The sequence below is a fragment of the Cheilinus undulatus genome, linkage group 24 (assembly GCF_018320785.1).
Source record: "Cheilinus undulatus linkage group 24, ASM1832078v1, whole genome shotgun sequence".
In the NCBI taxonomy this organism is placed as follows: domain Eukaryota; kingdom Metazoa; phylum Chordata; class Actinopteri; order Labriformes; family Labridae; genus Cheilinus; species Cheilinus undulatus.
Genome location: NC_054888.1, coordinates 12,217,675 through 12,232,174, shown reverse-complemented (window position 1 = coordinate 12,232,174; position 14,500 = coordinate 12,217,675). Strand labels below are relative to the sequence as shown.

At 37.8% G+C, this 14,500-nt stretch overlaps 3 protein-coding genes across 4 annotated transcripts; all 3 read right to left on the bottom strand.

Moving 5' to 3' along the window:
* Positions 1-470: 470 nt before the first annotated feature.
* On the bottom strand, positions 471-2,416 carry LOC121505962 (OX-2 membrane glycoprotein-like). Its single transcript, XM_041781409.1, has 6 exons — positions 2,338-2,416; positions 1,776-2,111; positions 1,395-1,688; positions 1,150-1,312; positions 1,013-1,069; positions 471-789 (listed from the first exon to the last, which is right to left on the bottom strand). The coding sequence occupies exons 1-6, from the start codon at positions 2,381-2,383 to the stop codon at positions 591-593; spliced, it is 1,095 nt and encodes a 364-aa protein (XP_041637343.1). The 5' UTR covers positions 2,384-2,416; the 3' UTR covers positions 471-590.
* An 829-nt stretch (positions 2,417-3,245) lies between these two features.
* Positions 3,246-6,523, bottom strand: LOC121505961 (OX-2 membrane glycoprotein-like). Its single transcript, XM_041781408.1, has 6 exons — positions 6,469-6,523; positions 5,098-5,439; positions 4,649-4,954; positions 4,529-4,567; positions 4,347-4,440; positions 3,246-4,123 (listed from the first exon to the last, which is right to left on the bottom strand). The coding sequence occupies exons 1-6, from the start codon at positions 6,521-6,523 to the stop codon at positions 4,120-4,122; spliced, it is 840 nt and encodes a 279-aa protein (XP_041637342.1). The 3' UTR covers positions 3,246-4,119.
* A 539-nt stretch (positions 6,524-7,062) lies between these two features.
* On the bottom strand, positions 7,063-12,225 carry LOC121506133 (OX-2 membrane glycoprotein-like). Of its 2 annotated transcripts, XM_041781722.1 has the most exons (7): positions 12,146-12,225; positions 9,440-9,778; positions 8,970-9,320; positions 8,791-8,884; positions 8,657-8,719; positions 8,384-8,540; positions 7,063-7,435 (listed from the first exon to the last, which is right to left on the bottom strand). In XM_041781722.1, the coding sequence occupies exons 1-5, from the start codon at positions 12,213-12,215 to the stop codon at positions 8,680-8,682; spliced, it is 894 nt and encodes a 297-aa protein (XP_041637656.1). In that variant the 5' UTR covers positions 12,216-12,225; the 3' UTR covers positions 7,063-7,435; positions 8,384-8,540; positions 8,657-8,679. The 2 variants fall into 2 exon arrangements, with proteins under 2 accessions (XP_041637656.1, XP_041637657.1); XM_041781723.1 differs by lacking the exons at positions 7,063-7,435; positions 8,384-8,540; positions 8,657-8,719 and having other exon boundaries at positions 8,795-8,884; positions 8,966-9,320.
* Positions 12,226-14,500: the final 2,275 nt, after the last annotated feature.

Here is a 14,500-nt window from a genome sequence, read left to right as displayed (position 1 = left end):
TCTGGATAATGAGTTGTTTAAAAGCGTGATTGTAAAGCGCATGACACTTTTTCAACGTGGTGGTATGTTCAGCAAACAGGAAGTGAAATAAATCATTAGAACCTTAATACTTGCTATCCTCTTTCTACATCTCCTATGGTCGTGAAGAACTCTTTCCTAGCCTCTGTATGACCCGACTTGAGGGGACCCATCCCACCAAGGAAGGATCCTTAACTTTAATGAGCCCCTTAAGTTGTCTTATTTCCTCATTATACTGCATGGTTCAGCACATTTTCCATGCTATAACCCAAACAACAAACACAAGTGAGAGAAGTCATGACAATAAAGTGCAATTTAATAAAAAAGGCACATATCTGCAGCTTACATGGAAATTCAGCAACACAAGGTTTAAGTAACAGATTATCTGAATTATTCCAGTTATACTGTTTTTTTAAAAGCAAAAGAATTCATCTATAAGTTCACAGCAGACAATTAGTGAAAGTGCATTGAATATTGTGCTACAAATAACATTAAAACACAAACACTGAACAAGTATAAAAGAGCAACAGTTTTAAATTAATGCCTCGTATTCTGTCCACTGTCTTCCTCCATCAATAAAAGCAAAAACACCCCAAAAAAATTAAACAGGATTTGTGCCAGAAGAAAACTGGGTGTGCTTCATCATGAATGAGCCATCCATCTTTGGGAGACGATGCCTTTGGAGAGTCATATTTTTCCTTTTTCACAGTAGACATGTGCTGCCTTGTGCCCGTCTGCTTGTTCTGTTGTTGGAATAAAGGTGTTGTGGTGCTTTAAATGAAAAAAAGACATTCAAGTCAATTTTATAATAGTGTATCAACAGATAAGTCCAGTACTGAATTTTAAAAGAAGTAATACAAAATGAGCTTTTCTTTTAGCAGCTTATCAGATGCTACGTTAGAGATTAGAAATAATACAGCTCTGGTATGGTAATAATGTAAGATTAAATGAGAGCATCCCTACAGAATATGTGTTAATGTATACCTTTCCTTACCTGTGATAGTCTTGAGACTTCAGTGGTGTTTTGATCTCCTCAGGGTCCACGTGAGGTCTACAAGATTAAAATTACTTGATTGAAATCACAGCATAAACATGATACAATTGGTACAAAAAACATGCATGTTTTTGAACTGCTCTGATTTGAGCTTAAGTATAGAAACACAACAATATCTGCTCCATTTATGCACACGCCACCAGAGAGAAACAAGGGCCACACAGACAACTCCTACAATGATTGAAGCCACAACTATCCGCATGTAAACCATGCTATCAGACTCAGATTCTGCCCTAAAACCTGGAAAGAGAAACCAGACATCAGACACATAGTGGCACCTATAAATCAACCTATTCAAATTTAAATTTGAACAAGTTCTCACCATCAGTAGACGGCTGTTTGGCCTCAAAAATCGTCCCAAACACCAGTTTTGGAGGAACTGAGGGCACTTGAACTGCACATTCAACTTGTGTGCTGTTGTCATAGTAACGCTGCAGCACAGCTGTAGTGGTGACAGTGACCGTGCCATTTGTGTTGTGGTCACTGTGGGTAGAGGAGTTGTGATTATGGACATTTAATGTCACAGTGGGAGCAGGTCGAGCTGTAGCCGAGCAGGACACGATGACTTCATCAGAGGAGTTAGACTCTTTGACATGTAGAAAGGGTCCATGCAGCTCTGAAAATACAAGATAATCAAGTTACAGTCACAGATGAACAGTCAGAGTGAGGATGAATGTATCTGACAGAGAGAGGTGGGTCTTACCATAGAGTTTGATGCAGGTTGAACATATCAGAGCACCATCAGGGTAGGTGTTAAACAAGCAGCGATAGCAGCCTTCGTCCTGCTCCGTCACCTCTTTGATCACTATGGAGCTGTCCTGAAGTCCAGCATCTTTAAACTCCACTTTACCCTGAAAACCAGGGTTCACTCTTTCACCGTATCGGTTGTAGGTCGCGACATTCCTCTCTCCATCTGGTAAAACCTTTTGCCAGGTGACTTGAAGGACATCCTTATATTTCACAAGCTGACACTTTAAGCAGGCCTGCTCTCCCACTGCGGCCATCACAGTCTGCTGTGTTTGAATCAGAGCCGTTAGAGCTGCAGAAGGAAGACAGAAACATCATTTTATATTTACAGGTGAATGAAGATAAACATGAAGGTCATGAAGATAAATAAGGTTTTAGATCTAGAGTTTATAAATTTAATAATACACTTGTAAAATTTACAGTGGTAATACTGGCCAAAAAAAAAAAAGAAACCCTAGTCATGCAATGTCAGCTTATTTCTTTTTTTTATGTATTATTTTATCTCTTAAGTACCTGACCTATTAAATATGTTTTTATAGGCTTTCCACTTTTCAAATATTGCATATATATTGACAGGGTGAATTCAGTTCAAACGGCTGGCAGGTAAACCGGGACTGATAAGGTTTAAAATCTAACAGCCTATCATGATAACTGACTTTGAATTGTTGCTGTAAACCAGTATCAACAGTAGTTCCTATTGGACAGGAGAGTCTGACGTGTGGGGGGCGGAGCATTTTCAAATGAAGGTAGGCAGGTGTGGCCTCAGGAAGTGAGCATGGCAAAGCAACATGGGAGGGGAATAAAGAGATCTTTATTTTACATGGTCTTTGGAATTAAATAGTTCAGGCCTGAAAATAAACTTCATGTGGAAAAAAGTCAGTTTAGTCCTTGACCTATCTTTGCTTAAAAATAGGTACAATGGACTGATTTACTTAATGTCAAGGTTAGTTAATTTCATATACTTGGTTCTCAGTTTTTGTACTCTTTCTCTTCTTATTTGTAAACTTTGGGTGGGTGCAGATTTGCCATATGCAGATAGTGGGCGCTTTAATGTCCTTGGTTGTAATTGGAAAACTAGAAATAAGGTATCAAACAGGTAAATTTTCAATACAATCTTCAGCAGATTTCTGGCAGACCAAGTAGACATGAGGACACAACAAAGTAGAAGGTTGAATCTGACCTGAACACATTGACTCACATATGGAATTAATATCACAAAATTGTTGCCAATATGAGGGTTATATCGGTCAAGTATTGATATAAATACATGGTTATGAGTAGTAGCATTACAAAGAACATTGAAAATGAAAATTAAAAAAAGTAAAAACAGAATATTGAAGGACATTTTAAAATTCATTACTTTGATAACGAATTTTTTTTTTCATTTCCAAAATTGAATTGACTTGGAGACAAATATTCATTCTCAAACCATAAAATAAAGATTTTATTACTTTTTCCGGTAAATTCAATGCAGTTTTTAGGCACATTCATTAACAAAGGTCTGTTAAACATTGTTTAAAAAAAAAAAACCAGTAATACTGCAAAACATTTTTTTTCTTTGTGGTATGATCATTTCCATTATGGCACCATTTGGTTTATCTGACAAAAATACTTAGTATGACAACAACCTGAAAGTGCTAAAATATCTCTGAGAATGCTTCAAATGTTCAGAAAAGAGAAAAACAAAAACAAAAAATAACATTATTTAAACAGTAAATCAGTGGCTCACTTAGGGTGTTTGAGGGGCAAGGGCAAAATAATAAAGGGTGCACCAGCTTCATGCTGTGGGGCACAAAAAAACACTATAAATAAACTGTTAATACTGGGATACAGTGATTAGATTATACATTATACCGAGAATACAACAATTATTTTTTTGTGTTTTTCACATAGTGTTTTATAAATAACTTAATCATATAAATGCCTGAATTAAAGTATTTATATAAAAAATATTCAAATTTATCCTTCATTAAATACTTGTGTCACAAATATACAGCTGTGTTACATACCTGTTATCATGAAATTTAAAAATGTTGACATATATGTAGGAAACATGAAACATTTACAATGAATGCACAGAACTACAGGAGATTTGTCCCAATAGTTTCTAAACGACTTCTCTGATTTCAGTTTTTAGGTTTTTAGAGAACTACTGATGTACAGCACTTTAAGAGCAACTTTTCCGTCATCTTTTCACATAATAACACACTTAATACTTGACTCTTGACAGAAGATATCCGGGATCCGACAAGCAAAGTCCCTCATAACCAAAGACTTGTACCTCACTTGTTTTTCTGATGTCACCTAAAAAGAGAAACAAAACAACAAGACCGGATTGAGGCACCTCATTTGCCTTTATATGTCCTACTATAGACAAAAGCTTTTTCCCCCTTATTATGTGAAATTCAGCCATGAAAAGAAAATTTTGGTTTACTGTTTAGTAAATACACCTAATGGGGTGCAGTTTTTTATTGAAGACAGTTTTTGTGATTTTAAAAAAAGAGGTAGCGGTCGTACGAAGTATTACCTGCTCTGATTTTCATATTGAAGACAGGACCAGATGAGTGTAGCAGCTAAAACACAGGCTGCTATCACAAACAACACGTTGATCAAAGTTTGGCCTTAGGAGAAAACAAACGATAAAAAAGTTTATTATTCAAGTAAAGATCACATGAAACAACAAAATAGGAATATTAAGTCTTAACTTACGGTAAACATCATTCTGGGCCACATATTTTTTATCAAAACCTGTAAAAAGAAAAAGAAACATCAGAGTAATAAAGTTCTCATCCATTAATCTTTAAGTCTGCAGCTTTGGACACGTCTTACTCTTAGCAGCTGATGGCCTCTCTATCTTATGAATCGTCACAAAGGCCTTTGTTGTTGCACCAAAGAGCATCTCAATGGCACATTCAACTTCTATGTTGATGTCATAGCTGTGAGGTAGCACGACTGTAGAGCTGACAGTGACTGTATCATTCTTGTTGTCTTGACTGTGTGTAGAAAGTTTGTGGACTTTGTGATGCAAGGCTCTTATCGTTACTATGAGGCCAGGTTGTCCTGTAGCTGAGCAGGAAATATACACCTCCTTAGGGAAGTTTGATTCTCTAACGTGTAGAAAAGGTCCGTGCAGCTCTGGAAACACAAGTCACATAAGTAAAGTCATCACATGTTCAGTGGCAAACTGGGTGCATGTCAGTCCAGTTTGAGTCAGACTTGCACAATAAAAATCTGCATGTAAACAGATGCTGTAAAGAGGTGGAGTTAATGAGTCTTACCATACGGTTTGAGGCAGGTTGTTTCATTTAACACCCCATCAGGATAGGTGTTAAACAAGCACTGATAGCAGCCTTCATCCTCCTCTGTCACCTCCCTGATCACTATGGAGCTGTCCTGCAGGCTGGCATCTTTAAACTCAACTCTACTGCTGAATTCACGCTCCACTCTTTGACCAAAGTACTTGTTGTCAGCTGCAACCATCTTCTCTCCATCAGGTAAAACTTTATACCAGGAAACTTGGAAAACATCAGAGGGCGTCAGCAGCTGACAGCTGAGCTGAACCTCTTCTCCCAGTCTGGCCATCACTGTCCTCTCTGTGTGAATCGAGACTTTAAGGCCGACTGCAGGAGATAAAAGTTAGAGTTAGGACAATCTTTTGTATTCATTCTCCACATTAAAGTTACTACATGTGATTTGACACTGATGCATTAAATATGTGGACAGAAGTTCGGTGATGTAACAGGTTTCAATATGTAGAATCTTGTTTTTACAAGTGATCTGAGCACACTAAAATAGGCACAGATACTTTAGCTGTGAAATATAGACATTGGTAATTAATCAAATTTGTTATTGTCTAATGATTAATAATTTTTCTTTGACTTTATGTATCCTTAACACCTTTTTCTATTACTGTTGACACTTAAACACCTTGTTACTCTTGTTGTTACTCTTGTGTAAATAAAGTTTCACATCATTTAAGATAAAGTTTTCAATTTGTTATGGGAGCAAAATAAACCTCTCTTAGTTGTTATTTAGGCGCATTTGAAAAAAAATGTTCCACGTCAAGCAACCTGAATAAATCTACGAGGCACTTGAATACTGCAATTACTGTAGTATTGAGGTCTGCGTTTGATTACGGCTTTTAAAAGGTAAAAGTCCAAAACAGTCATTGAGCATGACTTCTTCAGGCTTTCACTTTTAAAATAATACCGTTATAAAAACGACTGTTACGCATGTGTGTGTGTGTTTTTTTTTAATATCTGGCAGTAGGTATAGAGCGTAAATGTCGTGTCACTTTATCACAAATCAGTCTGGTGTTACGGTTGAAAGGGTGACCGTGTTAACTGGCGACTTCCAGCTGAGTGCGTCCCTGCGTAAGCCGAAAGCGTCTTTACGAATGCACCTTTTAGTATAAAAAAACATACATTTGCTTCTGTATCTAAGAAGAATAATTAAACAAAGCGACAGACGTACAGAAACTTTTCGTCTACATCTGTTGTGTACGAGACCTACTGACGATTTCGGGAAGTCGCTAGTTAACACGGTAACACCTTAAACCCTAACACCAAGCATGCAGGTTTCATTCGCGCTGTCAGTTTGAGTAAAATGACAGTAGCCTTAAGAAAGTAACACAGGTGAAGAATTCTCACTTAGCTGAAATACTCCAAACAACCAAAGGATGTGTAGAAAAGCTGAGCGCGTCATTTACGGCAGTTTTCAAAGAAGATTAAAACACTGGAAAGCGAAAGCTTTCATAGTACTCAGGTTATAGTCCAGGTATGAAGGTCAAGGGTGTCATCTTCACTGGTATATTAATGGAAATGTAGGAAGGCAACAACATAACTATTATAAAGGATTAACTCCTGAAATGAAGGCCTCATCAGATCGCTCACTCAGAGTAAATAAGTCTGTCTGATTAGATAAACACCTGTGACGGGGCAGATTCCCCACCCTTTATACAAGTAAAAACTAAAATGAGGACTATTACATACAAGGAGTAACACATGACAACTAGGAACTGTTGCTAACATTAGGAAATCAAATGAATTGATTAATTGGTGAATAAAAAAATAAAGGCGGATCATTAAAGACTGACGGGTATTGTACTAATGTAAGGAAATGCTGTTTGCTGCTTTGCTGTTTCTGAGGTAATTGGATCTTAGAATTTGGGGCATTTTTCAGGAAAAATATTGTTTAGAAATACACACACATATTTTAAATAAACAAGAAAGTTGAGTCAGTACTTCTGTCGGGACACATTTTCTTTTATTATAACAAGGGTTCCATGTAAAAAAACAAAACATATCAACACCGCGGCAGAAATCTTTAAAAGGCGACATCTAGTGGCCAAAATATGCTTGTTCATATTGTCATTAAAAAAACTGCAGATAATTCGCAAGAAAATATTTTTGCTTCTTTGAGGAATGAAATTCCTTTTAGAGTTTTACACCCTTAATGTTGGTCCCCATAAGTCAATCATGCAGAGTGGTGGTCAGAACAATCCAGCCCTCCACCATGTCTGTGAAGCGGGAGCCCCCCTCTAGCCTGGAGTTTTACACCAGAGAGCTGAACAGGGATCACCAGCCCTCACCACCCACCACCTAGCATGATTAATAGCTGCCACACAAAAAAGATATTTAATCAGAATCAACATTAAACATTAGAAAGAGCTGCCAAAAACACAACAATAGAAATGGAATGAAAATACATAGTTCTTTTCACAGTTAAGTATTTCAGTGTTTGATCTCATATTTAATCATTTAAGTTTTTTAGTTCTTCTTCATTACATCTTCATTTTACTTTTTTTGTCAATTGTTTCTCTAAAGTGTTAATGTGTCTAAGTTTGATAAATGCACACAAAGATGTAGATTTTTAAAAATCAACACTAAAAGTGTTTTATAACCATGAATTCAATACCAACTTAAAAAAAAAACATGATTAGGATTTTTGCCATAACCGAGCAGCCCTACATCAGAGATGGAATACAAATTAAAGCACTTTGATCAAACATTTACCTAATGATCTTTAAACCAGGAAATTATTCCCCTTTTTTTTCAGTCAATCAGTAGTTCCATTTGTTAAAATTTCACATTCAGGCTGACTTAAATAAACATTAATTTGACTGTTTGGTGTCAGTAACAGTGACATAATTCATTGCAAACATAAAAGACTGACATAATTAAAGATGTAAACAGGAAACAGTATAAAAATATTATTCAAAGACATTTCTGGCCATTTAAACAAAGACTTGTCTATTTCAACATTTAAAAAATATGAAAATATGTAATTCTCTTTTTACTTCCGCCAAAGAGGCTATGTGATCGGCAGGGTTTGTTAGTTTGTTTGTTAGCAACATAACTCAAAAAGTTACGGACGGATTTTGATGAAATTTTCAGGAAATGTCAGAAATGGCATAAGGAAGAACTGACTAGATTTTGGGAGTGATCCAGATCACCGTCTGGATCCAGGAGTTTTTTTTAAAGAATTCTTTACTATTGAGAGATAGGGCTAATGGTGGAGGTCTGTGCTCTCCAGGTGCTTTTCTAGTTTTATCTTGTGCCTCACCTCCTCACAGTGATGCACAAACTTCGTTCATCTGATCAGTGACACCGTCTCCTTGATGTTAAAGCTGACACATTTGTGTTACATCCTATTTTCTTCTCTCTTCACAGGAGATGATCAGAGTCTGACTGGAGGATTCTCCTATAAGGATGCTTCATCCCTGAAGAGAGGAAACAAAAGACATGATACAAACAAAGTTTCACATTTAAACTCATGAAGCATTGATGAAACATTGATAAGGAGTTTTATCCCTGATAAGAGTAAATGGGTTCTTACATATGAGGGTCTTTCAGTGTAGCTTAAGGTTTCTCAGTCGTCTCCAGGACGTCATGTGACAGACTGAAAGATTTAAAAACAGTTAAAGGAGGGAAAACAAAAGACTTTAAATAGGTATTGATGAGAAGAATTACCTGGTTGGCTTTTTATGTCTATGCAGGAAAAAGACGACTGCTAAAACAAAAACCGCAATCACAAAAACAGATAGCCCGATGAAGAAACTCCTACCTTTGAGAGCAAGAGAATAAAATGATTAAAATTACGCAGGTAACCATTTAAAGAAATACTAAATCAACATGGGATCATTACTTACCACGACCGCTGATTTTATCCTCAGATTCCTCATCAGAACCATCTTCATCAGACATGGGTCTGACCTCAGACAGCATGATGAACACGGCTTTCTTAGGACTAGAGAGCACTTCTGCTGTACACCCAACCTGAGTGCTGTTCTCATGTAGACGAGACAGCACAGCTGTACTGGTGACGGTGACTGTGCTGTTGTTGTTGAAGACACTGACAGAATGATTGTGTAAGAAGTACAAGTCCTGCTGAGGGGCTGTAATCGTCACAGTGGGAGTGGGCCGTCCTGTAGCCGAGCAGGAAACGACGGCCTCATTGGTGGCATTTGATTCTCTGAGACGTAGAACAGGTTCATGCAGCTCTGAGAAGAAAAATATTAAGCCACATAACATTGAACACAGTGAATTCTGATACATGTAAGCACTTCTTGAATCACCTCATTCCTCTTGAATGATTTCTGAATAGTGTTACAGATCTTACCAAGAACTTGCAGGCAGATTGTATCAATGAGAGCACCATCAGGATAGGTGTTAAACAAGCAGTGATAGCAGCCTTCATCCTCCTCTGTCACCTCCCTGATCACTATGGAGCTGTTCTGTAGGTCAGCATCTTTAAACTCCACTCTATGGCTGAAGTCGGGGTGTATTGTCTGACCATAGTGTTTGGTGTCGGTGGCGACTGTCTTCTCTCCACCAGGTGAGATCTTCTGCCAGGTGACTTGATGAACATCTTTGGTTTGTAAGAGCAGACAGTTTAAATGGGCCTGGTCTCCCACTGCTGCCGTCTCTGTCCGCCGTGTTTGGATCAGAGAAGTTAGACCTGCAGGAGGCGACAGTTCACAATGTGGTTGGTATTTTAGGGTTAAAAACACAAATACAACTGAAAAATAACCAGACAGAGTTATCACAATCAATATTTTTTTTCAAATGTTGTTTTTAAGAAGATAAAGGGATATATAGTCACAAAAATTAATCAGTAAGACACTCTAGATTTAACTAAAATGTTGAACTTTAATAATATCATTCATGTCTCCTGATTTTTTCAGTTTGGAGAAGTGTGTGTCACTGGCAAGAAGTGAAGTCTGTTAGTTACATCCACTTTTCCACATGTTGCCAACATTTCTGTGCAATTTTGTCCTTTTTCTTTATGTTTTGGTTAAATATATGACTGAAGATCATTATGTTTATGTGCTTTTGAATCATTAAAAAGTAGAGTTTTGATCATTTTCAAACACATGGTCTTTGAGAGCACAGACAGGGGTCATCAACTACATTTCTACAAGAGCCAGTTTTTCCCTAAACAGGCACTTTAGGGACTGAACTTTCACATAAACTAAATAATTTTCGAAAATGGTCTAATTAACACATTTTAGTTTAGATGTTTATATTTTCTTTCAAATGTACATAATTTTTTGGCTCTACCACGGAGATTGGTCCCTATATCACAGCCAGCCACGGGGGGGCGACTGAGATTTTCTTGCTGAATATTTCTATGGCGGTCATGTTGTCTCATACTGGGTCTGAAGCTAATATGCTGTGAAAGACACAAGCAGGAAATTGTACTCCCAAATTGCCTGAAGGCAAAAGTTTCCACAGAAACTGTCAGCTTTTACCATGAATGGACTGATAAATATGTATTTAACATTGATTTGAAATGCTACTGATGGCTGACAGGGGGATCTCAAAAATGGATGAATCACAAATCATTCCTGATGAAACCGTTTCAGTTTTTTTCTGCATTGTTAAATAGCTCTAGAGAGTTATGGGAAAAAAGGATACCGGAAATATCACAACATTATGTTTTCCTTGGCACATCTTAAGAATTGGATCATGGTTCTGGGGGCTGGATGCGGGGCCTAATGTGTCCCACGGGCCTCCAGTTGATGATCATAGGACATTTTGAAAAGCCCATCATACAGAGATGTTTCCAGTGTTTTTGTATAATCTAAATAATGCGTGAAACTTTGTCTGCAAATTTTGATACTTTGAACAAAACACTGCTAAATATGGGGGTGTCTGGGATGATGTTTTTTTTCACTGTGGTATTTAAAAACTTACAGAATCAGCTGAATTTGACTAAAATCATATCAAATAAAATAATTCTAGTGCTTTGACAACCATTTGCTATTTCATTATGGAAAAATATATTATCAGGAGTTACCAAGACACTGATAATATACATTATCATATTTTTTACTTTGGAAGGTATTTCTATTGATTTGCAGACCATTTTTTACATCTGTCTACCATGCTCTGATCAAGTTCACCAGTATGTCAAGCAAATTTCAAGGTCCACCACCTCTTTTAACTACATCAGTCATGAAAGCATAACAAAGTTAACACATTGCTGACACATTTAACAAAAGCAAATGAACAAATATGCGATCTTAATTTTTGAAAATACAACAGGATTTGCGCGATTGGACAGCACTTTATTTCTTTTGTTTTAACAGAACTATTTCAACAGTAACCATCCTTGGTTTCACTTGTGTAACCCTCCTTCCTTGAATGGTTCCCTTCTCCAGTCTCTTCTGGGAGTAGGTGATAAACGGGCTACAGGTTTATCCCACACAGGTCTTTGTTTGGCTCCAACAAACACCAAAACAGTGTAACAGCTACCTGTCCCTCAGTTATTACGTCCCTCCTGAAACTACGACTGGTAGGAACTAATCTTTACAACAATGGAAATGAGACTTATATAGTAAGTTAGACATTACACATGTAAACATTAATAATATTTAGATTACAGTGAATGAAAATAAGATAATAATTGTTAATAATTGTAAACTTAATTCTGTAAACCATAAATAATAAGAATAGAATAGAATCACTCCCGCAGTAATATACTAAATTCAATGCAGTGCACAAACTACCTTGATAACCACCAGGAGATTTATGAAGTCAAGTAATATTAATCAACTAAATAAATGTCGCGCATACGTTTTCAGCGTAAAATACGGATTTACACTATACCGCGAATTCTGACGTGCATACTATGTGAATACCATTTATTTCTTTGCATTTTGATAAATAACATTGAAATAATAGCCCATGCATCTGCAGTCCACCAACATAACCGACGTAGAAAAGTCACAATATTAAATACTATTACACTTTCAGGTAAGAGAAATGCTGAACATATTGGTACGTGAAATAGGTTATTCAAATTCAATTGGACATCCCTTACCTCTGACAGAGACAAAGAGCATGCAGAGCACGTGTGCGAATGAATTGTGTGCCATGTTTCCTTCACTCATTCATTCATTCTTCTTGTTCTTCTTCTACTTTTTCGGTTTTACGGCGGCAGGCATCCATCGCTTTGGTGCATTACCGCCCCCTTTCGCTGCGGAGTTTTGGCTCTGATCATGGATTCAATAAGATCAAGAACAGAAATATCCTTCCATCCTCAACATAAATAAAGCATCTTGACTACCCCAAATAAAAACACATATATACAATACACCTAAATAATACTAGCTCTTCATTGTCTCCATCCTGCCTTCCCTCATATCCTATTAAACAACCCTGTGCTCCTCAAATATTCTAACAGTTTCCTTTGATGTGTCCTCTCACCTGTACTCAGTAATCCTTTTAGTGTTTGTTGTAGCTATTCACATCATTTCTTTTGTTTGATAATTTTACATTTATTCATTATTTGTTTGGGGAGAATTTAAGGATCAATTTTGATACAGCTAATGTTATCGTATAGAGTAATTAATAATTTATTGGGGCTTTTGTTTTGATATATTTGGTAGTTTTGCACAAGGTGACATCTATATTATGGGCAGGTAGGATAGGATGGGCGTGCACCAGGGAAGGTGAATGTTTTTTTTTACCAGGAAGGCATGAGTCAGACAGACGGGGAGAACGCCAATTGTTTGTGAGAAGCTTTCGCGAATGAACGCCTCAAAAGTTATAATTTTTGCATGGACATTGAAATTTTTGATCCTGTGTAAGATCTACTATCCCCAGGCTACAGTGGTCGCTTTGATTTTTGAGTTTTGAAATTGTTTGTTAATTGAAAAGAACAAATCGCCACTATAGTGTTATTTCCTTCATTCCTACTCCCATCAGCTCCCTCCTCATCACCGCCCTTTGAGTATCATACCTCCTGAACTTCAGAATAACATGTTCTATTGACTCCTCTTCCTGACACTCCTCACACAAGCCAGTATCATGCTTCTCCAGCAATTTCAATGTTTTGTTTAAGGCACAGTGTCCTATCCTTAGCCTTGTCATCACCACCTCTTCTCTCCTGTTTTTACCACCGATCCTTGAAGCTCTGACCTTTTGCTGAATCTGATACAGGTGCCTTCCTCTGCTCTCTCTGTCCCACATGCTTTGCCAAATCTGATTCATTTTCCCCTTAATCACACTTTTTAATTCTGTCTCTGGTAATGCTCACTTGCATTTCAACCCTGCTTGCCCTCAGTGCCTTCTTTGCCAATTTGTCCGCCTTTTCATTCCCTTGCACCCCTACATGTGCTGGCACCCAGAGGAATGTGACCTGGCCCCCCTTGCTGTGTATTCTTGTGGCTGTGTGCAGAACCTGAAATAGAGTGTCTTGTCTGCTGTCACCATCTCTGCTGTGTACACCCCTAACCCATCACCTGTTCTTCTGTATATGCCCACTCCTTTTCCTGGTACTGCCACTCCGAATCCTGTTACACCCATGTCTGGATTTTTCACCCCGCCCGTGAACACCTGCACAAAGTCAGTATATTCTTGATTTATAAGATAGCTGAATGCACTCGGTAGGTCCACTGTTTTCCTCCCTGTTCTCCGCACCACTGCTTGTGCCTTTTTATACAGAATTAAGTTCTGCATGTTGTGAGTTCTTTTAACCAATCTTAACGCCCTGTTTCTTTGCTTTACAGCCTGACGACACTCCTCTGTCCACCATGGTACCAGCTTCCTCTCACTCCTTCCTTCACTCAGATTTTTCTGCTGCTGTGATGATTGTTGATGTTATCTGGTTGTTTAGCTCATCCACACCATCTGACTTGTCAGCTGCTGATATCTTCTCCTCACTCAGTCTTTGGAACCCGCCCCAGTCAGCCTTTTCAAATCTCCATTTTTTAACTCCACTGCCTTGTCTTCCTTCCACTTTCTCTCCCACATAACACGCCACTGGATAATGATCACTGCCCATTGTTGTTTGAAGAACTTTCCAGGAGCTGATTCCAGCCAAAGAGTTAGACAGAAGTGTGATATCTAATGCTGACACTGCACCCGTTGTTATATTAATCCTAGTGCCCCTTCCATCATTCATACAGGCTAGATCATCTCGTCGATGTGTTACATAGCCGTGCACAACAAAATCCAAACTAGGTTTTAACCAGGACTCCTGGATGCACACAATGTCAGGTTTTTCTTTCAATTCTTGGATGAAATGCTTGAACTCTTGGCCATTTGCCAGCAAGCTCCATGCATTGCACTGCAAAAGAAAGACCATAATCAATATTATGGTCCTGGCTGGACTGATTAGTGAGGTTTTCCCTCACTTCTTCCCATGTCAGTCCTACAAGTCCTAAGTGATTTA

Coding starts and splice junctions, on each gene's coding strand:
- LOC121505962 (XM_041781409.1), bottom strand. CDS start 2,383: ATGCAATATTTGAAAAGTGGAAAGCCTATAAAAACATATTTAATAG. Junction 1,689..1,775: donor AACCTGCATCAAACTCTATG/GTAAGACCCACC, acceptor TTGTATTTTCAG/AGCTGCATGGACCCTTTCTA. Junction 790..1,012: donor AAGTCTCAAGACTATCACAG/GTAAGGAAAGGT, acceptor TTTCATTTAAAG/CACCACAACACCTTTATTCC.
- LOC121505961 (XM_041781408.1), bottom strand. CDS start 6,523: ATGACGCGCTCAGCTTTTCTACACATCCTTTGGTTGTTTGGAGTATTT. Junction 4,955..5,097: donor AACCTGCCTCAAACCGTATG/GTAAGACTCATT, acceptor TTGTGTTTCCAG/AGCTGCACGGACCTTTTCTA. Junction 4,568..4,648: donor GAGGCCATCAGCTGCTAAGA/GTAAGACGTGTC, acceptor TTCTTTTTACAG/GTTTTGATAAAAAATATGTG.
- LOC121506133 (XM_041781722.1), bottom strand. CDS start 12,215: ATGAGTGAAGGAAACATGGCACACAATTCATTCGCACACGTGCTCTGC. Junction 9,779..12,145: donor GCTCTTTGTCTCTGTCAGAG/GTAAGGGATGTC, acceptor CGCCTCCTGCAG/GTCTAACTTCTCTGATCCAA. Junction 8,885..8,969: donor GGATAAAATCAGCGGTCGTG/GTAAGTAATGAT, acceptor TTGCTCTCAAAG/GTAGGAGTTTCTTCATCGGG.